General features: G+C 41.2%; 1 protein-coding gene across 2 annotated transcripts in view; it reads right to left on the bottom strand.

Annotated features, from left to right (window-relative positions):
* Nucleotides 1-26,021, bottom strand: part of Zzef1 (zinc finger, ZZ-type with EF-hand domain 1) — a 121,716-nt gene that overhangs the window by 24,196 nt on the left and 71,499 nt on the right. The window contains exons 31-42 of one of the 2 annotated variants that reach the window (XM_005399693.2): nt 24,101-24,220; nt 21,010-21,171; nt 18,786-18,915; nt 17,146-17,284; nt 14,867-15,032; nt 13,447-13,709; nt 12,410-12,579; nt 8,889-9,039; nt 7,941-8,080; nt 5,137-5,414; nt 3,998-4,172; nt 3,360-3,492 (exon numbers count right to left, since the gene is read on the bottom strand). In XM_005399693.2, the coding sequence (XP_005399750.1) occupies nt 3,360-3,492; nt 3,998-4,172; nt 5,137-5,414; nt 7,941-8,080; nt 8,889-9,039; nt 12,410-12,579; nt 13,447-13,709; nt 14,867-15,032; nt 17,146-17,284; nt 18,786-18,915; nt 21,010-21,171; nt 24,101-24,220 (2,027 nt within the window). The remainder of the gene's footprint in view (nt 1-3,359; nt 3,493-3,997; nt 4,173-5,136; nt 5,415-7,940; nt 8,081-8,888; nt 9,040-12,409; nt 12,580-13,446; nt 13,710-14,866; nt 15,033-17,145; nt 17,285-18,785; nt 18,916-21,009; nt 21,172-24,100; nt 24,221-26,021) is intronic. The other variant, XM_005399694.2, reaches the window with a different exon arrangement.

Raw genomic sequence — 26,021 nt, 5'->3', positions numbered from 1 at the left:
ATATAAAGTAATCAAACATAACAGAATCCAAAAATAGGACTTCCGAGAAGATGGTGGAACAGTAGCAATAAATCAACCTGTCTGAGATTCAGAATCCAAACACTGGAAAATAACAACTTAGAGAAGAAAAGGAGGGAGGTGGACCCCTGGCACCCAGGGAGGATCTAAAGAGAGTGAAGAGGCAGATCACAAAGCAGAAAAAGGAGGTGGTAATTTGTGTTTCTCCTGGGCTCCTGACTTCCAGCATGAGAGAGGAGGATCAAATCTACAGAGACATAGTGAGGGTGTATGACTCCAGAGGACTCCAGGGAAAAACATACAATGCACTACAACAGCCAGTGAGTGACTCCAGTCCCAGCGTCTGCCATATCCCTTGGAAAAGGTGCTTGACCAGACACCAGGGAGGGGCCAATTGAACATGGGACTTGAGCAGCCATGGGTTGGCTTATCTCAGGGCTTCCAGTGTTGAAATGCCACAGTGCTTGGGTGAGGGACAACCATGGGAGACATCCAGGGTCAGGAAGCCGAGGTCAAGCCAGCACGAGACACCCAAAGGGCTGTAGGCTGAACAACTCAGACCTTAACCCTACACCCACCCACAGGCCAGCATCAGCCTGAACTTCTGTGGAGTTGAAACCACCAGAATCCTAGGCAGCACACCACTCTAATCCTATTGCAGGCTGGCTGAGATCATCCAGCATGAATACAGGCTCTGTCTGTCTCCTCTGTCTACCAGTTATAGCAGAGACAGGCCCTGAACTGGACACAACCATGGAACTATAGACCCCAGAAGATAACCACAGGCTTGAAATCACAGAGCAATGTGTCTTTTTTTCTTTGCTTTTTCTTCTTGACTGTTTTTGTTTTTTCATGAGTATGAACATGTTTTTAGGTTTTTTGTTTTGTTTTGTTCTTGGTTTTTCCTTCTTTCTTTCCCTCTTGTCTTAAAACAAAGACTTGGCAATCTTCGTTTGTCCTTCAGCCTAGATTTTAATTTTTTTCTTTTCCTATTTCTCTGTTTTGTTTTTTTTTCCTCTTATCCTTTTTAAGTTTTCTCTCCTGAGGGTAAAATTGCTCTACTGAGTGAATACTGACTGTACATAATTTTCTGATTTGTTTCAGATTTTGTTATATAACCATAAATCTTGTATCTGTGGTTAAAGGTGGCAAATTAACAGTTATCACAGTTTGTTATTTTCTAGGCTGTACTTGATGTTATCGTTACTACCGATTGTATTATTTTAGCCAAGGTGACAGTTGTTGTGATCAATTGTTCTTCCTTGTATGTCAATACTGAGATTGTCCGCAGGCCACAAACAATAGCATAGTCCAGTACCAAAGAACTGGGTGCTAGGCCAAACAGGCAGCAACTTCTCATCCCTAATAAATTGAAGAGGCAGGATCTTGGGACAGACTCAAGCCAAAAGCTAGCTATATCCTAGAAGACATTTCTGAAAAGTAGTCATTTCCTAAAGAGGTCTCCACACTAGTAATAAAGTTACCTACCATAAGCAATTCACAAGAACCAATTCAGAAAACAAATTTTAAAAACAGAAAATGAGAAACAGAAGCAAGATGCAACCCCAGAGCTCCAGCTTGCCCCACGCAAATCCAGGGGGCACTGAAGTGGAAAAAGTCAAAAGCCACCCAGCTGAAATTTCTGAAATGATAGCATAAGTAAAATAATAAGATAAATGAGTCTGTAGAAAAAAAATCAGAAAATAATTACACAGATAACTAAAGAGATGATGACCATAAGGAAAGACATGGTTAATGAATCTAGAGTAGTATAGATAAAAAAAAAAAAAAAAAGGATCTTAGGAAAGTGATGGAAACTGTGAATACCTAACACAGTAAAGAACCGGATTCTATAAAACAGATTCAAACAGATACCCAGAAGATTAGAAATTCTATTGAAAGTATATATAGAAGAATCAACCAATGAGAAGGCAGAATATCAGCTCTAGAGGGCAGTTTTGTGGTTAGCAATCATCAAATGAAAGGCTTCTTAAAAACAGCAAGAGATTAAAGGTGGTAATTTACTGATTAAAAAAAAACAAACAGCAAGTGACCATGAAAAATTAATTCAATTTCTGCTAGATGATGCAAAGAAGAATAACATAAGATTAATCAGAATGAAAAAATCAGAAGACAGCACAAAGGACATAAAAACCTATTCACAAAAGTAATAGCAGAGGGGCTGGGGATTTAGCTCAGTGGCAAAAGCGCCTGCCTGGCAAGTGCAAGGTCGTGAGTTCGGTTCCCGGTACCGAGAAAAACCAAAAAAAAACCAAAAAAATGTAATAGAAAACTTCCAAGCATGGAAAAAGAATTTGACACACAGATAAGTGAGGAATTAGAACTCCAATCAGCCATGATCAGAAAAAAACTACATGAAAACATGTAACAGTCACTATTCCAGAAATTCAACATAAGAATAGAATAGAATAAAACTTTTAGAGAAAAGAAACAAATCACCTATAAAGGAAAACCCATCAGGGGCTGGGGATTTAGCTCAGCGGCAAAGCGCCTGCCTGGCAAGCGCAAGGTCGTGAGTTCGGTTCCTGGTACCGGAGAAAAACCAAAAACAAACAAACAAAAAAAAAAGGAAAACCCATCAGAATCACAGCAGACTTCTCAACAGAATCCAGAAATAAACATACACGAGTCAGTTAATTCCTAAAGGTGCCAGTGGAGAATGGACAATCTGAGCAATACACAGTTCTGAAGCAGATGGTTGTTCATCTGTCAAGGGGTGTGTGGGTGTGTGTGTGCGTGCGTGCGTGCGTGCGTGCGTGCGCGCGTGCATGCGCAACACAGACACTGCTTAATGCTAAAGTTCAGGACAGAACAGATTACTTTTGGAGCAGAACTGAGTATACAATATTTAGATATTCCATAGGGTTTGGCAAGTTAAGTCAAAAGGGCACTTTAGTTGTAATAATCTCAGCGTTCTGTTGAAAAGGAAAATTATGCTAATATGAATACAATTATTCCAAGTGGAGCCACCTGACTCCATGAGTCACTTGATTCAATAACATGCTTAAATTACCCATGTGAAAGCAAATGACAGCTGCAAAGGAAGAAATTAAATGTTCAAAGCTTAAATATTTGCCAAACCAAAACAAAGAGCCATACATGTACACAAAATAAACGCATGGGAAAGAGATGTTCAAAATTATCCCAATTCAATCATATCATTTCAACAACAAGGAAAAAACAGCTTAGGAAGCTACTTGCTCAGGAAGGAACTTGCTTTATAGCATATCACATGAAGCAGCAAGAACCAAGGTATTTTGGTTTCAGTGAGGATTAGACAATTTTCTTCCATTCTTAGAAAATATAATTATGCTTAGTACCTGTTTTCCGTTTCCGAGTTTTGACATCGACAATCACAGCCCTGTTCTTCTCAGTAAAGTGCTTCAAGATGATCACATTGTGAGGTTCATTGGCATTATCCATATAAACACAGCGGGTTCCCACACAGAGCACCTAGGGTGTGACATGAAGAGACAGAGAAGACAGCTCAGCAAGCCAGAAAGAATAATGATCCATAAGCCCAGCCCCGTTTGCTTGTTCCTCTGACCTCAACAAGTGCCCAAGGGTAGGGTTCTTCAAGACCAAAGCATGTGGCATAGGCCTGGCACAGAGCTATTTATAGCCCCCTCTGTCCTACTCAGTTGAGAGACACGAAGATTAGGAATGATATCAAGATGAATGCCAAAGTGAAAGACAATTATTCTTTGAAAGTTTTTGTAATTCAATACATTGAAGTTATCTATTTTTCAAAGCCAACCACCACCAGCTGGTAAAATGAATCAAATAGCTAAATTACTAAAAATACAAGCTGAACAAACCATCCCACAATCATGAAAACATACCAACACTGTGAAAGGAAATTATACAACTGAAGAAAAAAAGTTTAAAAATATGCCATGGAGGTTTTGAGATGCAGGATGAAGACTGGAAGGAGTGAGCAGGCCTTCAGGCGCTGTACCTGGGGGAAGCCAACCAGCACCAGCAAGGTGAAGATGTTGGTGTGCTTCAGCTGGAACGGCAACTGCTTGATGCAATGGTCTGTGAAGGTGGCAATGACGTCTTGCCACAGTGGGGCACTGTTGAGTGATCGCAGGATCTCTGCCATGGAGCAAGCCCAGTCCAAGCCCACCCGGCTGGAAGGTAAGAGCTCTGTTAGGTGGCAGTACACAGAGCTCTAAACTCAACTCATCAGAGCTCAATACACGCCAAGGCACACCCAAGACATGCAAAGAGCCCTTCATTCATTAGCTTAAAAACTACCAGAACAAGCCAGGTGTGGTGGTACATGCCTGTAATCCCAGCACTTGGGAGGGTGAGGTAGGAAGACTGCTGTGAGTTCCAGACAAGCCCGGGCTAAACAGTGAATTCAAGGCCAGCCTGGACTACGCAGTGAGACCATGTCTCAAAACAAACCAAGAAACCAAATAAACAAAAATTACCAGAATGATGCTTTTCATATAAAGTAAGTGAAAAAACAAATAGCCAGATGGACTGCTGCCACCAAGCTAGGGAGGCTGAGGCAGGAGGATCTCAAGTTTGAGGCCAGTTTGGGCAACTTCATGAGATATACTGTTTCAAAATAAAAAATGAGTGCTAGGGATGTAGCTCAGTGATAGAATGCACACCCCTGGGTTCAATCCTCAGCACTACAATAAATTAAAAACAAACAAACAAATACCAAGATTTGTTACTTACACTTAGTCTACAATTATGTTTTTAGATCTCTATAAAAACTCACTGTCACACACAGGCACTCATGTACTCTCACATTCACATACAGAAAACAGCTCATGAGGAAATATAGTAAATAGTATCAGATACATTAATACAAGGCAAATCAAGGTGATTTCTTTTGTTCATTTCTGCTCTCCAAATTTGGTACTGTGGTTGTGTTCCTTTTATAATGAAAATTATTTCCAACCACTGCTGAGCTACATGGACCGACAATACTGCCAATAAAACCAATTCTGTTTTTGTAGAAGAACTCAAGAGGATGGCATGGTGGCACACTGACACTCATCAAGAGCCAGACCTTTGACCTAAACAGACACTGCGGTGGGTAGAGTGAGTGGCTGGGTGAGTAAGAACCAAGGCTACCTGTCCAGACACACAGCTCCCAGGCTAAAGAGCAGATGTGTGGTCTTCCAGCCATCTGGAACAATGGCATTGTCCCCTGCAGCAAACAGGTTGTGTTTGGCTGAGAGGACTTTGATGACCGCAGCGTCTACCTCCACTGGTAAGAGACGGATGATTAACTGGCCGAGAAGGCCCAGAGTCAGATGGTAGGTTTCATTCAGATGGCCTGCATTGGAGATGACAACCTGGAACATGAGTGGGAGGACGTGCTCCAGGCCTATCAGAGGGACTGTGGGACCCTGCCAAGAGAAAGAGATCCCTTCAGTACAAAATCCAAAGAACTGCACCAGCTAAACACTCCACGCCCTTTGTATATTATTTACAACAGGCCCAGTGCCAACAGAATCATGCAGTAGCTTTCCCAAATGACACACATAAATCAATTAAAATGAACGTTCTCAAGTATCATCTTATTAAATTCAACTGACCTAGTGCCAAGAGAATTTTGCAGGGGCTTTCATAAATGATATATATACAATTAATTATAAAATAAACATTCCCAGGTATTATCTTATTGTCCTTCTAATATCTCTTTATCCTAAAAAAAACCCTTAAAAATATTTGTTTTTTTCCCTCCTGATATGTCCATTGTAAAAGAATTCAAATAATTCAGAAATACGTATAAAGCGTCCCATAACCCACCTGCTATCAAAGGAGATAATAACTGTTACAAACTTAATGAACAGTCTTTCAACCTTTTGCTATGCACATTTACATGTAATATATTTAAAACAAATTAAAAACTTTATTTTTGATCTCTTTAAATAATGTCCTGCAACTTACTATGTTTCCAATTCTTCATTATTACAAACACCATTTAGATAAACATACTAGTACATATATTTTGATACATTTGAACCACTTGTTATTTTTCATAGGGAAAAAATACATAAAATGGGAAGAAACCCATAACTGTGAGTTGTTATCCTCAGTGTAATTCAAGAAGGCACTGTATTTGTAATATAAAAACAAAGCAATGAAAAAACAAGAAGTTTCTAGGGAAAAAAAAGTAATTAATAAGAAAGAGTCCCCCTGAGGCTGGGCATGGTGGCATACATCTGTAATCCCAGCATTTGAGAGGCTGAGACAGGAGGATTGCTATCAGTTCAATGCCAGCTTGAACTAAAAAGCAAAGGCTCAAAAAACCCACCCCCCAAAAAAAATTCCCCTTGAGGGGAAGGGTATTGGAGTCTAAGAAGAATGAGGAAGGTATCTAGGCTCAGACTGGTCCTGTGCAGGTTATAGGCTGTCAAACCCACAGCTGGGGTGAGGAAGGCACAACTTGGAATTGTCAAGCTCAAGGGTCAGAGTGGATCTCTGAGTGGGGTGAGCAGGAATCAACATGTAAGGGTTCCCTGAAGTGAGTGAGGACAGATGGGCATTCAAGTGGGAGTTCAGCCTGGCATAGGGAATTAGAGTTGATTAGCGTAAGGAGAGTGTGGTTCCTGAATGTAGGGTAAGGAAGGCTTTGACACAGGGGCAACCTGGTGTCGGGACAGACCCAGGTGTGGTAAGGAGGCATTCACATTAGGGAGACCTTGGGTAATGTGTGGAGTCCCAACAGGGAGGACACACTTGGAACAGAAGAATGGCAGCTGAGATGGGAGACTAATCAAATAAGTAATTGTATAAAGGATAATGAGGTACAGGATCTCACTGCTAAAGACAAGTGAACCTTGTGGTTTTAGATGGCAATTACAGGGACTGATATAAATTATTGATTCATTTTCTCTCTCTCTGGAATTATATACCAAGAAGGAACACAGGGATTTTCTTGCCAGGCACTTGCCCCTGTAAACTGTGACTGATTTATAAATCAGTTTCAACCCCCACGCAAAAGTTGATTCTTCTGAGTCTAAGCATCTCTTACAAAACTGCTTAAAAAATTCCTTGGATGCAGAGCCAAGGACCAAACCTTAGGTCCTAGAGACACTTCCCTTCACCAAAGCTCTGAAAATAGGAAATCTGTGTCAGGAGCTTGCTAGCTCTGTCTGATTCCTCTAGGTTCAGTGGCCCCCAAAAAGTAATTATTGTAAAAATGTCAAGTTATTCCCAAATTCATATATAAATTTAATGCGTGCCCAATGAAAATGCTGACAGAATCTTTTCAACTTGAATAAAAATAATATGAAAGTTCATAGAGAAAAATATAAATACAGGACAGTCCAGAAAATTACAAAAACAAAAAGGCAAGATAAATAGATTAGGAGACATTAAGCAAACATAAATCTAAACGCAATGCAATTCGTAAGCTGGCAGGGACACTCGGGATAACTGGGGAAACCTGCACATGGGCTATATGTAAGATGGAACTGCTCTACCAATGTTAAATGTTTAAAATGTGATAATGACATTGCGATTGCGTAGATTTTGCTTTAAGGAGACACATGCTAAGTACTGAGGATGAAATGTCACTAACTGCTTCAACTTACAGTGTTTTCAAAATTTCAACAAAAAAATAGATAATGTAAGTAAACAGAGATACAGCAAAATTAACAACTGGTGAGCCTGGTAAAGATCTTCATTATTCTTTCCAATTTTCTATGAGCTTAAAAATTTTCAAATTAAAAAGAAACAGTTATTACAAAAAAGAGTAAATCAGGACATATATGCATATAAAATACAGAAGGTAAAAACAATAAAGTCCTACCCTCAAGAATACAGAGCGAGTGTTACTAAAGAGTTTTAGTGCACAGCTCAACACTTTCTTCTGTAAATAACACCATCCCCTCTTTTACAAAAATAATGACACCTCTGCCTCTTACCGACTTTATGGGAGGTAACATGGCTGCTAGTAATCCCAAGATCCTCTTCTGGGAGCACTCAGCAAACACCTGCTCAGGATTTGGAGTAACTGCTTTTTCCTCCATCAGCTTCTGAGATGATGCTTCTGAATTTTCTGCAGCTGTGTTGTAAAACACCAAACTTTGAGATTTTGCTGGGATCTATACATGCATGAAGAGGCAGGTGAACCACTGCAAGAAGGCCTGCCTGTTCCCTATTTGAATGGGCAGCCACTCCCTAACACCTTTCCATTCTTCTGACCCTGCTCTTAAGGTAGATGTTCTCTAACATTTAATCATCTTTTGGCAGTGCATCTATCTGTATATACTGTTTATTATCTGCCCCTCCGATTTTTGTCCTTTAGTTATACAAACACCTAGCATTTTCTTTGGAGTACAGCAGGTACCTGACAGATACGTGCTGCATCTGTGGGCCACTTCTCACAGTGGGCTGATGCTCCATATCAGTCCACTCAGCAGAGTCCACCTGGGTCAAGACTCCCCTGAAAACCAGTGTCCTGGTTCACAAGCAGCAAGTATCTGTCAGGTACCACTTACAGCTCTTCTCTGGACATAATCACATCCAAGCTCAAATGACAGTTACCTGCACCTTTGTCTTAAACCCTCCTGGACTGTGGAGGGTAGGGACTGTGTGTCTGCTTGCCTTTGGAGTCCTGTTTCATCCCAAGGGTTTAACATGGTGCTGAGCACATACGAAGTACTCAGTAAATAAATAAGGTAGGCAATAAATAAGGTAGGCAAGCAGCGAAAGTGAAGGAAAGATGATTTTCAAAATGTTATCAGGCCGATGTGAATGCAACAGAGAGACCTAGACAGTTTCAAATTATGTGCAATAAATAGCTCAGGCAGATGAATAGGGTGCATTTGATGATGAAAAAGACATCAAGGTAATGGTCAAATACTCTTTACCTGGAAGTCCTGAAGGTAAGTCAGCATCTGCAGATACTTCTACAGTTTGGGTCTGGCATGAAGGATCCTTCATTACCAAAAGACCTTCGTCTGCCTTATTTCTCTGCTTGTAATCCAAAGGTCCAATTTCCTCGTCTACTACTCTCTTTCCCTAAGAACAAAATGGTGAATATAAAATAATTAAGGTTTCTTATAACCAAAGTTTATTCTACTTAACATACACTTTTTTAATCATCAGCCAGCCCTCAGAGACTAAAAAACTTTTATATTCCATAATAAAAATGTCACTTATGGTAGACTGACACTCTAATGAAGATAGTAATCATTATGTCACATCCCCCAAACATCTTCCAGATACCCCTGTCAGAGCTGCAGCCACATAAGCAATGGCTCCATTCCAAACTTCAGAACATTCTATTTAGGTTCCAGAAGCCAAGTATGAAAAGTTTTTCCCTTGGAAGAAAGACAAAGTTGTCAATTTCCTTCCTGTACATTACAGTGACTACCTTTGGTGCACTTTCTTTTTCATACAAAAACCAAAGAGATCTTTATTTACGAGCAGAAAAATTCTTATAACTGGTATCTTTAATATTACTATGAAGATAAGACTACATCAAATTAAAAGCCTAGAGACATACTAGTGTTTCACTGCCCCAGATGCAGCTGAGTGATAGAAATTGGCATTCTTAGACTATGGGACAGTTATAGGATGTACATCTTTCCATTCTTAGTTTTCTATAGAATCTGTCTTTGTTAACTTGGCAGGTGGTGAGAAATCTAATCACGGATACCACTTGATCAGACAAAAAACCAAACACTGCCCTTAAATCACTTATGCACACTCTCTCTGCCTCATTCTAGCGTGTTTTTCCAGTTGTTCTCTCTTTTAACAAATCAAACAAGCACACCTCTGATGCCTCCCCCTTTTGTTCTTTTTTCTTTTTTTTTTTTTTGTGCTGGAAATTGAACTCAGAGTCCTGCGCTTGCCAGGCAGGCTCTGTGCCACTGAGCTACATCCCTAGCCCTTGATGCCCTTGTGAGAATCCCATCTGACAATGAGCTTTGTTGAAGAAGCTTTCACTGGAGCTGGGAGCCTTTCCTGGAATTAGGAATCTGGCAGTGAGCTTCTCTAACAAACAAGGTGACAGCCCTCAGCCTGTATTGCTTCATTCAGTGTCCCCAGTGGCTGCCTGCACTCCCAGGATACCAGAGTGCCTCTCTGTGTTGTCACACAGCTTACTGGCAGAACTCAGGCAATGGGAAAGTCTTCTGTCTGTGACGGAAGCGGCTAGCCCAGTGCCAAATCTGGTAAGGCCAAACTTGACCCTAACTTTCTACAGCCAAAGGCAGCATTATGCAACACCAATCAGGGGAAGGTACTGCCTTCTCCCAGTGGTAGCTGAATTATTTTTTCATTCTCTGGATATTGTACAGCAACATCAGTCTTCTCCCCCTCAGAAAAAACGTGGTTCTCGAACAATCCTAGCAGCAAACTGAGACTGAGAGAGCTACCTGCCTTGTTGCAAGTGTACCTTCTAAAAGACTTCAGATGCTGTACTCCCTGCATTGGGTGGCACTTTGTGAAGACAACATAATTCCATAGTTATGGTGAGTGACTTTAATGCTTATCTTTTTTCCTATTGTAACAGGACTACAAAGGACCATTATATTTGCACTTGCCTAAGAGGCCTCATTACTGGCTCTAGGCCACTGTAAACAGAATCCTTTGAATGATGTCTCTGGCTAAGGTTGGTTCCTCAGTTGTTTAAAGCAAAAATATCTTGAGTCATTGGAGGGAGGGAGGGAGGAAGGACGGGAAGTTACCCTAGTAGGATCTGGTATTGGCTAGAAGTGTGTGGCAGTTCAAAAACAAGTAGTTTGTACTTATGGTCCCAAAGGAGTATGTCTTTAGGGCTATCAGAGGAGTAACTCTCAGGTTTTGTTGTGTGGACAGTGATAGAAATTATAGCTCTGTTAAAAGACTAAGAAAGTGATCCAAAGACAGTTGGTATCTAAGTACCAACACTCTTAGTGGGCAGGGTACCCCAAAAATGAAGGTAGCCCAAAAGGAAAAATAAAGCCCTTGGTCTTCCTTAGAAACACTTTCACTCCAGTCCCTAAGCAGGAAGAGCCTAAGACAAGCCTGAAACGTTTCGCTGTATCCGAAACCGGTGTTCAAAGAATAATTGTGACATGTCAGAGATGCAAAAGCCAGCCAAAAGGAGCTGCCACTGGCCAAACACTGGGCAATTTGAGGATCAACATAAATAACAGATTTTAATCCATTAAATAAAAAAAGAATCCATGTGTCCATTCTGATATAAATAAGTGAATAAATCAATAGATGGTGAAGCACAATGCCTATACAGCTGGCATGTTAAAGATGTTGAGAGCTCACAGGAGGAGCAGGGGTTTTGTGATCCACAATGCAGACAGCTCACTGAAGACCATGTGGCATGTCTTCTGGCTCTGTGGCACAAGGAAGATAATACAAATTTTCACACTTCTGCCAGCCATCTTCGCTTGTCTCCTCTACATTATACCAGGAACCTGGTGAGCTATAACTACCACATGGGGAAAATCCTTGAACTAGCACACTGGCCACAAAGGCAGGGATATTTACTGCATCAACTCACTCTGTGGACCAGCATCATTGAGAATAATCCTGTGCTCTTCTACAAAAACCAAGACACTCCCCCCTATTATTATGTTATCCTTCTTTTACTCTTTAAAATAAAATTTAAAAAAAAACACAAGACAAACCTTTTTTTTAAAGCTATTTTTGTATTTACAAAACAATTTTTAAGTGTCACTATCACACAGTGTGAACCCAGAGAGCCTTTTTTGTTTATAAAGTACAGGTAAATTATGTTGTTTTTTTGTTTGTTTGTTTGTTTTTGTTTTTTTTTTCCGGTACCGGGAATCAAACTCACGACCTCCTGCTTGCCAGGCAGGCGCTGTGCCGCTGAGCTAAATCCCCAGACCCTGTACAGGTAAATTACGGTGTCTACTTTCTGACCAGTAAACTTTTGTTATACCTATTTGTTGACGGAACATGGGAATAGTTAAACACAGGTGCAGGTATGCATGCGCATGTACACAAATATACATGCACTCTCTGTGCTTGTACATATATGAATATATAGTGTTCATGAAGAGCTAGCTACTACCTTCGTTAGGTTGTATAATCTTGTTCAAGCTTTATAAAAACCACCAGCATGCAGGTAGTTGGCATCGATGTGAAACTTACTATTCACACACATGACCTTGAAGTGTAAAGGATGCAACTCCCCACAACATCTCTATTTACAGGTACTGCTACTGCCATCACCAGCGTACCATCACCAAGAGAAAATGGAGGCAAAGACACAGCATTGGCATATTCGAAGTGTGACATAGCAGGGGCCTGGGCCAGCACCCTGGTGGAGGGTCTGTGCTCTGGACTTCTCTGTCAAGCTCCTCATCTGAATGGCTCTCCGAGGTTAACCTGCAGCTCTGTGGAATACGGACGTGATACTTACATTACATTGCACAAAAGGGCCTGCCTCTGCCGGCTCCCCAGCAAGCTGGACCACTTTCTTCTCGAGCAGCTCCTCCGATGTGCAGGAGGGCACTGTGACTGCCAGGGCCTGCATTTCTGGGGTAGAACCACCATCTGGCAATATACCAAGAAGAGCCAGAGCTTTAAGACCTACAAGGGAAGAGAATAAGAGAACTGTTAGAAGTTTAAGCAAGGATTATTTTTTGTGAGTATCACAAATCACTTCGCCACCGTGTAACAGATGACCAAGGTCCACACAAACCAAGCCAAAGCACTCAGCAGAAACACCCCTCTCCAGCTGCCAATCTCAGATGGTGAAGTTTAGACAACAAAGGATACTTGTACTTTATTAACAGAACATAAAAGACAACAGGATTATACGTTTAGGAAATTGTAAGTATTATACTTTTCAGTAGCAACACAGCTAGACTTCCAAATTTGTACTGGGAGACAGATAACAAGAGTCACTCTGATGTACTAGTATTATCTTCTTGTTACCTAATACAGGTCTTAGTCCCTAATGTTAACTAGAATGAGAGTCCATTATCTGACAGAAATTCAAATGTCTTAGAAAACATTCAAGTTATTTTCTCCCTTGCACTCCTCAGTGAAGTCAGCATCATCTAGCTATTGTATGAAAATTATTCTAATTATAAATTGTTCTCATCTAGAATACAGCTGCATAGAAGCAGATTTACATTCCAGACACTGCTGAGTCTGGATTCTCTTGCCAAAGTTAGGTAGATTCAAATACTACATGCTCCATCTACAGACTTCAAGACTTTTAATAATTTTTCTTACATCTTCATGTAAACGTTTTGACCATTAAATACCACTTAAATGCTCACAGTATTCTCAAGTGACACTGGGAACTTAAATGACACGCCAGCATGGGCCCCTAGTCTGGCCACTGATCTCTCCTGCCTCTATGCTGACCACCATCTTTCACCTCTGCCTAGGCTTTGCCTTCACCAGCAGCTAAGGGGTGGTCTGGCTCCTGTGCATGAGAACAGTCACCTTTTCCCTGGTGAGCCTTCATGAGGCAGTCCCCGGCAAGCTGCATGCACTGGCTCCGGAGGGTGGTGGCATGGCTGTGGGCCTGGGGGTCCAGCTTCTCCCCATCCACGTCCTCTGTGCTGGCCAGGTGGGCGCTATAGAGAGCCAGGGCAGCAAACAGCAGCCAGGAGTAGTTGTGGATGTAGGGTTGGATGAGCCTCTGCCGGTCGCTGATCCGAATGGTCACCATTGGGTGGGCTGTGATGCTGTGGGTAGGCAAATGGCTGCAAGGGTAAGACATTTTTAATCCCTATGGAATTTGTGAGACTCCAAAACAGGAGTTTAGGAACAGATGGGAGCACATGCCTGGCTGCTACTGGACATCAGTCACGTCTAGGCTGAGGTTATTGAAATTTTAAAGAGAGGGATCAGTCTTCCCCCCATGAAAAGACTGGATATGCCATGTCAGGATTTCACAATTCCTAGAGGACTACTTATAGAAACCAGGCTAACTATGAACTCGTTTCATGAGATTTTCAAGGTGTGGCAATACTGTTTTTGGTAATGAGGGATACCCAGGATTTTTATAAGGGGATATTACGTCTGTAGGAAAAAAATATAAATTTAAGGTCTGAAATTTACTTTAACTAAGAAAAAAAATAAAAGGAATAAATTAAGCATATAATAAAATCTTCCCATTGCTGAACCTGGCTAATGGGCATACGGGAGTTCATTGTACTATTCTCTCTACTTTTGGGTACATTGATAGTTTTTTTTAGCATTTTATGAAAAAAAGTAAAACAAAATTTGATAATAACATAATAGGAGAATAGTAATAGTTAATACTTTGCATATTGTTATCTTTAAAGTATTCAGAGTAAAAAAAATATTCAGGGTATAAAATATGGAGAAATATTTTACAGTAAATTTCAAATAAAATTGGAGAAATAAAAATTTCTCCAATTGATATTGCACAAACCTTTCTTTTCAGTGAACTAAGAGACACTAATAGTATAACTGACTTGCATTTTTTTCACTTTTCCCTCTGTCCTTTCTCCTTTCCCCCATCCTAGTTCCTAGTTCCTTTTGAACAATTTCTTCCCATTTCACAATATCTAGTATACATGTCACACCTTATTTGTCTTTCAGTTTTAAAATTTAAAAAAAAACAAACAACTTTTTTTTGGTGTTTTTGAAGCAAGGTCTCACTATGTAGTACAGGCTGGCCTTGAACTCTGCAATGCAATAAAAAAAAAAAGTAAATATGGCTAGATATATATTTTAGTGGTAGAGTGTTTGCTTAACATGTGTGAGACCCTGGATTCAATTCTCAGCGCTGCAGAAAAAAATAAGAAGAAGCTCCCTTATTTAAGTAAAGAAAGAAAATAAATAAATAAATAAATAAATAAGGCTATGTGGCTACAGGTCCCCTGAGACATACCCATAGGAATATTTCTTGGTTGCGTAGCATCCATAGCAAAGGTCAAAGTCATCACATACATTGCAATTCATTCTCCGGCCTATGATCAAACCCTGGCAGTGGTCACAGGTGAACTCCATGTTGACCATTTCATGGTCATCTCCATGGCCCTCGGGCTTTACTCCACCTGGAGAAAAAAAAAGCATCAGCTGCATGGGGCAAAAGGCTCCTAGAAAGGATACATAAATCAGTCCCAGTACTAGAGGTATTCCCAATTTACTGCTTAGGAAAGCAGGGGCCACAGGCATCCTCTGGAGACCATGATACTCCACCCTGGTGGCCCTAAACACAGGAATGACATTCTCAGCACAGAACTCCTCGGCAGTGGTACAGTAGATTGATCTCCCCAAATATTTCTTCATTCAAAGAAATTACCAATTCCCATCATTACTGCTGTTTGGCAGAAACAAGTCACATGCTAATTTGTGGACTGTTTCCCAAAACACCTCCCCTGACAAATAGGAAGCATCTATCGGTGTGTCCCTGTTACAAAGGACTGAGGAATGATTGAGCTTTTGCTTGTACTTTTTCATTCCAGAACCACCGATGAACACAGCCTTCATAATCCCAGTGCAGTGAGTGACAGAGAATAAGAGATGTGAAAGAGACAGGCTGCTTCGGTTCCCTCCTTATTCTAAGTCCAGTGGATTTCTAAGCCCTGACGTGGATCCTGCTTAATACTCCTCATGTCTGATCACTTCTGTTCCCACTGCCACAAGTCTGGTCCACTGTCACAGTGTGTGACCATAGTGGCATAGAGAATGAATGATTACTCGGAGACAAGACTTAGTTCAATCACACAGAGGGCCAGAGGGGCTGCTCAACAGAGAGAGTTAGGGGGACTGCTGGGAGAAGCACCGAAGCTGAGAAAGCTCAGCTTTTCTTTTTTTTTTCTTTTTCCGGTACCGGGGATTGAACTCACAACCTTGCGCTTGCCGGGCAGGTGCTGTGCCGCTGAGCTAAATCCCCAGCCCTGAGCTTTTCTTTAGAATATAAGTCTAAGGGAGAAAAGAAGAAAAGCACTTTAGGTAAGGAGCTGTCTCAATGCTACGCAGTTTTTCCTGGGGAAAGGAGAAGGACACTGTCCAGACACAACACACCTCATTAACCTAAACTTCTTGCTTTTGCCTCACAGTTTAACCATTCACTCCTCAGCTAAGTCCTCCACAGTCCAGGTTCTAAAGCACTCACGACTACTGTCACTGACTTCTAAAGGCAACTCTTACACAGACAGAGCCATCTTCCTCTACACAGCTCTAACCATGTTACCGTCCTATTGGAAAAACCTCCACTGTCTGCAGACTACTCAGATTCCTCAGCCTAGTATTTGGGGACTCAACTGTCTTAATCCATCACTTAGCTGGGTAGACACTCAAGTATGTCAACCAAACTCAGGCATGCACTCCTATGTCCCAGGGCATACACACTGCCTTAAAGGTGGTGCTGTCCCAAGTGCTTTGTTCCCACTACAAAGTTCTAACTTTCTTCAAAGACCAGTGCTCATCCTAGCTCCACCACAAGCCTTCCCTGCAGCTATGCTGCTATGTCAAAACTTCCAGAAATAATCTGCACCATATACAACCTGGTACACATACTCTTGTACTGGAAGAGACATTCCGTGGGTATGCTTGATCAGCTAGAGTACATGTGCTTCCAGAGTAGGGAAACTATCTTTTACTGCTGCTGGGTCATGCACACAAAGAACATTCCAATGTTCTTCTGTTGACATGCTTTGTTCCAGTACCCACAAGTCAACTGTATTAAAGAATTTTTGTAACTACTTTAGTTTTCTTTTTTTAAACAGGGTCTCACTATGTAGCTCAGGCTGCCCTTGAACTCACAGTGATCCTCCTGCCTCAGCTTCCCAAATGCTGTCATTTCAGGCATGTCCCATCATACCCAGCTAAAGGCTTTTTGAAATTTGCTTTTTTGTGTGTACTTTGCTATTTGAAAATACTGCATGATTCAGAAGCAAAACTACTTCCTGGAAGCTCAAAGAAATGTATGTATGTTCACTGGCCCTGAGTGTCAACTGCCTACCAGAAAGAAGGATGTCAGATAAGAGAGTGGATCTTATCACTGAGTTAGGGAGAGAAAGCTCATACGTGTTGATGAGTCATAGAATCCTGCTGGGCAGTATTTTTGTTTAGTACAATGAAAGTTTTAAAAGACGGCAAGATCACAGGAAATAGAAATAATTATTATTTCTGGATATGGCATGTTCAGTCTATGACATTTACCTAGAAAGCAAGTTTTGCAGAGATCCATGTCACTGCATTGCAGACACCGGTAGCGATGCCAGGGGGCAATTTCATCACACCCGTCACAAGAGATGTCCACGTTTAACAGGTCACAGTAGCGAGAAATGAACATGTGCATCTGTAAGGAGAAATAAACACAATTAACCAATACATTTTCTAATGTGGTCTCTATTCTTTAATCAGTTCATCAATAGGTTTATCAGTTTATTCACTAGGTACTTAAGATGTCCCAGGCATTGTACTAGGTACTAGGATTTGATGCTGAATGATCCAAATATCTAGCTTGGAATTCTCACAACAAACAGATGGTGACCAGGTAACCAGATAACGGGGCAAGTGTTTTGATAGGCAAATTCAAGAGGCTTACAGAACACAGGGGATGGTCACCAATGAGTACCAGGAGGGTTAGCGAAAGTTTTCCAAAGGAGGTAGTTCCTCAGCTGAGAGCCTAAGCACAAACACGTACTAGAGGTGGGTAGGCGTAAAAGTGGTAGGCATATCAAATACAACGAATAGTAGGTTCTACAGAAGGCAGAACGCAGGCGAGGCAGGATTTATGACACTGGCAATAATGCAGTATGTAAAATATAGTACAGAGAGGTGCTATATGAGCAAAGTGGGTGGTACAGAGCAGGCACTCAATGTGCAGAGAATGGACGGCTCTGGGACAGCAGATGCCTGGCACGTGCAATAGTGACAGACACACACTTACTGTCAAGAGGGACAGTGTTATGGCTTGTGTCTAGATGTCCCCCCAAAGCCTCATGCAGTCACAAGTGGGGTTTCTTCAGAGGTGGCTGGATCTAGAGCATGTGAATGATTCACGGTGCAGTGACAGGACTAAGGGTGCTAGGACTAAGGGTATGTGATTACTAAATCAGTCCACTGATTGGTTTGGCACTGCCTTAACCCCCGGTAGCTTCGACACAATATAGGGAACAGAGAGAGGCTTGTCTTCACCCCTTCCTCGCTTGCTTTTGCTGTCTTCTGCTTGCCATAAACTTGTTCTCTTCTGTGTTGCCCTTCTCCCAAGCCACTGTGTCTTGGAGCCAGTTGACTATGGACTGAAACCTCTATAAACTATGAGCTAAATAAACTTTCTCCTTTAACTTTGGGTGCCAGGTATTTTGTCTCAGCAGTGAGAGAAAAGTAACCAAGACAGACAGGTAGCAGGCTGGCCACCTGACCCTGATGTCTTCCCCCATCTGCACCACACAACTGAGTCAGTATGGAAGTGGCTGCTTCCATGCTTACTGTGCAACCTTCTGCATGGACTGTGGTTAAGCTGGCACTCACCTACATGAAGGGGATGCGCTGCCCCAAGGGCATGAAAGTCCAAATCCTTCAGCAATTTATTTCTCACAATACATTAATAAACTGGCACTTAATATTGTACAGCAGCCTCCTGAGTCACTCTTCTTTGAGTGTAGATCCATGGGGGGAGCCACTCTCTTGAAAGATCCCATCAGGATGCAGAATCCCTCAGGACCACCTCAGAAACAGAAGTCCCAAAGGCCCTGGGAGCCCTCTGGGGAGATGATGGGCTGGCACACTCCAGATGCCCTCCTCTCCAATCTCCTATTTAGTCACTTCAAATTACTCTAGTAGGGAAGTCTTACTTTCCTCTGCTTCTCTGGATCCTCCTGGGCTATTTTCTCACACCAGGCCTCAAACATGCCATCCTGACACTCATCCATCCATTCTGAATTCTGCTTGGCATCAGCAAGCTCATCTTCTTCACTCCACTGGCTGAAAGCAGACAACGAGAGAAAAGCATGCCTCTCCTGATAACCAAGGAAAGCAGACCTTGTGCCCGTGGGTGTAATGGATTGGGCATTGTTACATTTTTGAGGTGAAAAGATCAACTGCTTTTCAAAGCCCCAGAGTTTATCAGGTATTTGACAGACATATACCAATAAAAAGGGAGAAACCTTCTAGAACAGACTACATTAAGATGAACCTAGCATAATGTAGGCACTGGACTCAATACAGTGATTAAAAAAAAAAGTTCAATGTGGACGCACTTAGAGCATCCTACTAGAATCAGCATGGAAAGGGAGTCAGGAGACCCTTAAGATGTTTACGTTAGTCTGTCCCTCTATGCCAGTGTGTTCCACATCTGTGGGTCTGTATCCCTGGATTCAACCCAGACTGGCTAAAAAAATATTTTAAAAGCTGCACCTATGCGGAATATGTACAGATTTTCTGTCATTCCTTCCTAAATAATAGTGTAACAGCTATTTACATAGCATTTATATTGCATCAGATATTATAAGTAATGTAGAAGTGATTAAAAGTACCTGGGAGAATGTGTGTACATTATATGCAAATCTTTAACCTATATTTTATATAAGAGATTTCAGCATCTACAGATTCTGGTAATTCTGAGAAGTCCTGGAATCAATCTCCTGAGGATACTGAGGCATGAGGAATGACTATATTTAGCTCTGGTACTGTTTCTTAATTTCAAATAACGGATTTCAGGTAGATAATCTCTTTGGCTCCTTTTGGATGCAAGGTTACACATTTCCATGACCTCAGTGTAGTTTGTTTCAGCAAAAAGAATTTTAAATACAAAAGGATTTGCTTGATAGCAAATGCAAAATGTTTGCCAAAGAACAATATACATTCATGCATACCAACAAAGTAATTTTAGGCCTACTCTTACTTAGCTTTGGGCTACTGCTATGTGGGGTTGTGTGAACCGCTTGTCCTACTCCCAGGACTGCATCACGCAGGCTTCACACAAAGCCTGAAACAATGGGCAGACTGACAGCTGAAGAACCAGGAGTCCCTTGTCTCTGCCACCAGTACCCTCTGACAATAGGGCAAGGGTGAGGCCAAACAAGGAGATGGCTTTAGTTCTATCTCTCTCTCTTTCCCAGAACACTTCTTGTAGGGGGGAAAATGGTTCTTGTTGTCTCATTCATTTCCTCTTCTCTCGTAGAGCCCGACTTTCTTTTTCCATTCTCTTCTTTCTTTCCGTACACACAAGTGCCTAATGCAAGTGTACTGAGCAGGATGGAGAGATGTTGGTAAAAAATGAAAGGAGCCAGGTGTGGTAGTGCATCCCTGTAGTCCAAGTTACTTAGGAGGCAGGGACAGAAGGATTGCAAGTACAAGGCCAGCCAGGTCAATTTAGCAAGACTGTATCCCAAAATACGTAATTTAAAAAGGGCTGGAGATATAGCTCAGTATTGTTTGGATTCAATCTACAATACTATACGAAAAAACAAAACAAACCCCTCTGCATACCATTTTTTCATAAAACATAAATTCTTACAATGTGTTAGATTATAGTGGCTAACATCATACTTAGTGTAGCAAAATATATGAAAAAGGATTCTCCTATTTCAATAAACTATATCAGAATCTCCCACAGTGCAGAGGATCCTTATTTTCTAAGTTCACAACCCTACTGCTGCTGATTTACCAGCACCATTATGTGCCAGACATGGCTCTAAATGTTCAAAAATACTGTATAATGCCTGCCTTCTTCATAAGCCTAAGATAACAATATACCATCACTATCTCAAGTTCTAAAGATGAAAACTGGGGCTGGGGATTTAGCTCAGCGGCAAACCGCCTGCCTGGCAAGCGCAAGGTCATGAGTTCGGTTTCCGGTACCAGAGAAAAACCAAAAAAAAAAAAAAAAGATGAAAACTGAGGCGAAGAGTAGTTCAGTAACTTGCCCATAGTCATTCAGCTAGAACATGGCAAAGCTAGGATATATCACACGGGCTCCAGTTTAGCTCTAGAGCCCTCACCCTAAACCTCTATGTTGTGATCCCTGTATTTCATCACCTACTCTAGGAATGGCGCAGTGCAGGACTATGCTCTTACCTGATCATGCTGTCATGGACACTTATATTTTCTTGTGACATTTTCATGAGAAGATCTGGTAACTGAATATCAACAAAGAAGGCAAGATCACTGGGTTCCCAGCCCATATCCAAAAGATGGAGCAGGGCTGTCTGAACACAGGATAAGGCAGGCAGCAGGGACCTAGAGAGGCCACAGAGGCAACAGTTATCAAAAGCTGGCATTACCAACAGAGACAATACGGCAATTCAAGTCAGCACCCCGGCTTGTTTGTAACGAGGAAGCACTGATTCTCATATTCTATACAAACAGCCTTCAAAGCTCAAGCAAAAGAACTTGGAAAGGTGCAGAGGAAGGTTTCCACACTGCCAGGACTACCACAGGGGCATCGTATAGTAAAAGTTGAATAGTAAAAGTCACCTCCCAATAAATAGCAAGATTAGGTCCAAATTAGCCAAGGTTATGCAATTTATATTTACCGAAGAGCCATTTTAGCTTAAGTCTTAAACTACTTACTAAAAGGAAACACTTGAGGGCCGGGGATGTAGCTCAGTGGCACAAGCGCCTGCCTGGCAAGCACAAGGTCCTGAGTTCGATCCCCGGTACAAAAAAAAAAAAAAAAAAAGAAGTTGAAAAGAAACACTTGTATAGTTATCTTATAACTATACATATAAAATCAGAAACTAAAAGTAATAGGTTATAAATTCTTTTTTTTGTTTGTTTTTTGAGACAGGGTCTTGCTGTGTACTTCAGGCTGGGCTTCAACTCACTATGTAGCCCAGGCTGGCCTTGAACCCACAGCAATCCTACTACCTCAGCCTCCTGAGTGCTGGAATTACAGGTGTGTGCCACCATGCCTGGCCTATACAATTAAAAAAAAATTTTTTTTATTTTATGGAAAAAAGGTAAAAAAAAAAAGTCATAACAAAATAATAGGAGAATAACATTAGTTAATACATTACATGCTTTTTTTTTTTTTTTTTTGGTACTGGGAATTGAACTTAGGATCTCGCACTTGCCAGGCAAGCACTGTGCCACTGAGCTATATCACCAGCCTACATGTTACCTTTAAAGTGGTTGCTCAGGGTATAAGATACGGGCATAAAAATTTCTTCTATTGATATTAGCTCAAATCTTCCTTTTTAATGAACTAAGAGACACTAATAGTATAACTGACTTGAATTTTTTCCCTTTTCCCTATTGTCCTTTTCCCTTTCACCCATCCTACTTCCTTTTTCCTTCTGAACAATTTCTTTCTGTTTCACAGTATCTACTGTATATTTTAGAACTTATTTACTCTTTCAGTTTCTCATACTAGGGAGACAATACAATGTTCATACATGTGAGTCTGATTTATTTCACTTATGAGTATGGTCTCAAGTTGCATCCATTTAGTCCGAAGTTTATCCTTCTTTATGGCTAAGTGTTACTCCATTGTATTAAAAAACCACATCTGTTTTATCCATTCCTCAATTGATGGGCATTTGGACTGTTTCCAAGACTTAGCTATTACAAATTGTGCTGCTATAAACATGGGTGCATATATATTGCTGTGGCATGATGTTTTTAATTCTTCTGGGACCATACCCAGGAGAATACTGGGTAGAATGGGACCTCTATTCCTAGTTTTTTGAGGAATCTCCACACTGATTTCCACAGTGGTGCACCAGTCTATACTCCCACCAACAGTGCAGAAGGGTTCTTCTTCCCCCACAGCCCCTCCAGCATTTGTTACTAGTTGATTTCTTGATGGTAGCCATTCTTGCTGGGGTGAGATAGAATCTCAGTGTTGTATTAATTTGCATCTCTCGAATGACCAGTGATGTTGAACATTTTTTCGTATATTTATTTACCATTTTTATCTCTTCAACTGAGACGTGTATTCATCTCAGACGCACATTTTTGGATCGGGTCTTTGAACTTGGGGGGGGGTGTCTTATTTTTTTCAATTCTTTATAGGTTTTAGATACAAGTCATTTGTCTGAGGGACAGTTGGCCAAAATTTTTTCCCACTCTGTAGGTTGTCATTTCACTTTGTTGGTGATTTCTTTTGCTGTGCAAAAGCTTTTTAATAAGATGAGATCCCAGTTTTTGATTCTTTGAAGTATTCTCATGCAGTCTGGGTTTTGTTCATGAACTCTCTACCTTCACCTATGTCTTCAAGATTTCTACCTACTTTCTCTTCCAGTAGACTTAGTGCTTCTGTTTTAATATTTAGATCTTTGATCCATTTGACTTTAATTTAACGCATGGTGATAGACATGGGTCTAGTTTTAGTCTATGGTATGTGAAAGCCAGTTTGTTTAGCATCGTTTATTAAAGAGGCTATCTTCCTTCTGGTGAACACGTCTGGCCCCTTGTCAAAGACAAGGTGGCTGAGTGTGTTTGTAGTTGTGGCTGCATCTTCTAATCTGTTCCACTGTTCCTTAGGTCTGTTTTTTTTTTTTGCCAGTATCACGCTGATTTTATCACAGTAGCTTTGTAGTATAATTTCAAGTCAGGGATCATAATGTCTCCTTCCTTTCCTTTGTTGCCCAGGATTGCCTTTGCTATTCTAGGTCTCTTCTGGTTTCAGATGAATGTTAGGAATATTTTCTCTAGTTCTGTGAGGGATAGTAATGGTATTTTGACTGAGACTGCACTGAATCTGTACAATAATTTTGGGAGTACAGCTATTTCACTATGCTGGTTCTTCCTATCCATGAGCAAGGGATATCTTTCCATTTTTTGGTATCTTCTTAAAACTCCTTTTTCAGAATACTGTAATTTTCAAGATATAGATCCTTTACTTCCTTTGTTAGATTGATTCTTAAATATTTCATTTTTGGGGGGATGCTATGGTGAAGGTGTGGTTTCCCTAATTTCTTTCTCAGTGAGTTTGCTGGTGGCCTATAAATTCTTAGATAAACCAAAACACACCCTTATGCACCCATCAGAGTGAAAAAAACTGCACTAGTAAGTTAATATTATATTTACCTCTCTCTCGATGGTAAAATTAAAGCTTACTTTTATTTTACCCTTTTTGCTTTTCTTTATTTTCAACAATGAACAAGTATTTCTTTTATAATCAGAAAAAAATTTTTCCTCTAGAAACAAAAAAGTCATTCAATACCTGTCATTGATGCTATTAAATCCTTTAACTGCTCTGACCAAAAACAGAACAAGTTGGTAGTAAGTATCTCGAATTTCCTTGTGTAGATCAGCACCGCAGCCTTCCAAGTGTCCAAAGTAACTACAAACACAAGAAATCATCAATGTAAATGCCAGGGTACCTTTTACTTAATACTCCTGTTCCTTACATGAAATAAAGCTAAGCAGCAGCAAACTGAAGAAAGTGGGGCTGGGGATTTAGCTCAGCGGCAAAGCGCCTGCCTGGCAAGTGCAAGGTCGTGAGTTCGGTTCCCGGTACCGGAGAAAAACCAAAAAAAAAAAAAAAAAAACCAAAAAAAAAAAAAAAACAAAACTGAAGAAAGTGGCACCAAACTTGGGTACAAACAAGTACAGCACTGTGAGAGGCTGAGGCAGGAGGACTGGCCAGTTCAAGCCCAATGTGGGCAACTTAGCAACTTAGTGAGACCCTGTCTCAAAACAAAAAATAAAACGTGATGGGGATATAGCTTAGCATGAAGGCCCTGGGTTCAATCTCCACGACTACAACAAAAAATACAAAATAGAACAACAAAAAAGCCAAGTATAATAACCTTAGAAAATAATACACAAAACAGCAAGTAAGGCCAGCTGACTGGCTCGAGAGAGTTGCCTAACAGAAATATGGAGCTGACAACTATTCATCTTTCTTTGAATAGCCCTACCCACTACTTGGCTTCCAGATGCTATGTTAAGTATTTTTCACAAATCACCCGTTAGTGCTCCGCACACAGTCATGCCTTCTCTTCTGGCCCCTCACTGATGACTTTAGTACTAAGATCCCTGACTTCCCTACCTTGGTTCCTGTCACCTTGGCAACTTCAACATCCACAGGGATGATGTTTCTTTCCATTCCTTCTTCTCTCAGTTCTCTGCCACCTTCCCCACCAGGGCTCTTCTCTTTCCCCTTAACCATCCCGGTTTGGTGGTCCTTTCCTTGGCCCTGCCATCAAGTGATGGCTGACTTCAGAGCAGGCTACTCTGTCCACTAGCTCCCCTTCTGCTTGCCTACTGTGGGTTCCCACATAGCCTCTCCTTCAATCCCACTGGGCACCAGTCATTTGGCCACCTCATGTTCACCATCTACTACTCCTGTTGTGCTTTTTCTGTGCTCCTTGCTCAGCTTGGATTCTATGGTCAATCACCCACACTCACATCTTAGCAAACACCATCTCCTTGGCCTCCTTCTGCCACTAGAAATCTGGCCTGAACAATCTTACACCTGTATCAACCCAGCTGAATGGATAGCTGGAGGAAACACTACACATCCAGATCGACTAGCGTCACTTTAAATTCATAATTCTCAAGCACTCCAAACTGTCAGGATCAATTTTCATCCCTATCTTAAACTTCCTGCTGCTCCTTAAATGGCCATTGCTTCCTTCCTAGCCTTCATTTTTCACTGATGACGATCTTCGCATTTTTATATAAAACAGAAACAATCACAAAGGGATTCCTTCATCTTTGTACCAACCAACCTGCATCTGCACTGTACATCCCGAATCCATCAAAGGCCAACCTCTGTACTTATACAGCATCCACCTTGCTCATTACTGACTCATTCCCACCAGGATTCACAGTGTTCTAATACTACTTAAAAACCCTCGGTTGCAAGACTGGGGCTGTAGCACACAGTACAGGATGTGGTTAGCATGAGCAAGGCCTGGGATTCAATCCCCAGCACTGTGAAAAGACAATATAAACTCCTCAGTTGCTCCACATGTCCTTTCACTTACTGCCCCATTTGTCTGCTCCTCTTAAAGGCCAAATTCCTTGAATTAAATGTCTTTAGTCTTTGTACATTTTACCAGCCACATTCTCTTTCACTTCAGTTCAACTGAGCTTTTAGTCCCATAGGTCCAGCAATATTGTTGCCAAATCCAGTG

Source organism: Chinchilla lanigera, unplaced genomic scaffold (assembly GCF_000276665.1).
Source record: "Chinchilla lanigera isolate Chin_1 unplaced genomic scaffold, ChiLan1.0 scaffold00066, whole genome shotgun sequence".
Taxonomy (NCBI): Eukaryota; Metazoa; Chordata; class Mammalia; order Rodentia; family Chinchillidae; genus Chinchilla; species Chinchilla lanigera.
This window is presented reverse-complemented; position numbering and strand designations above follow the sequence as displayed.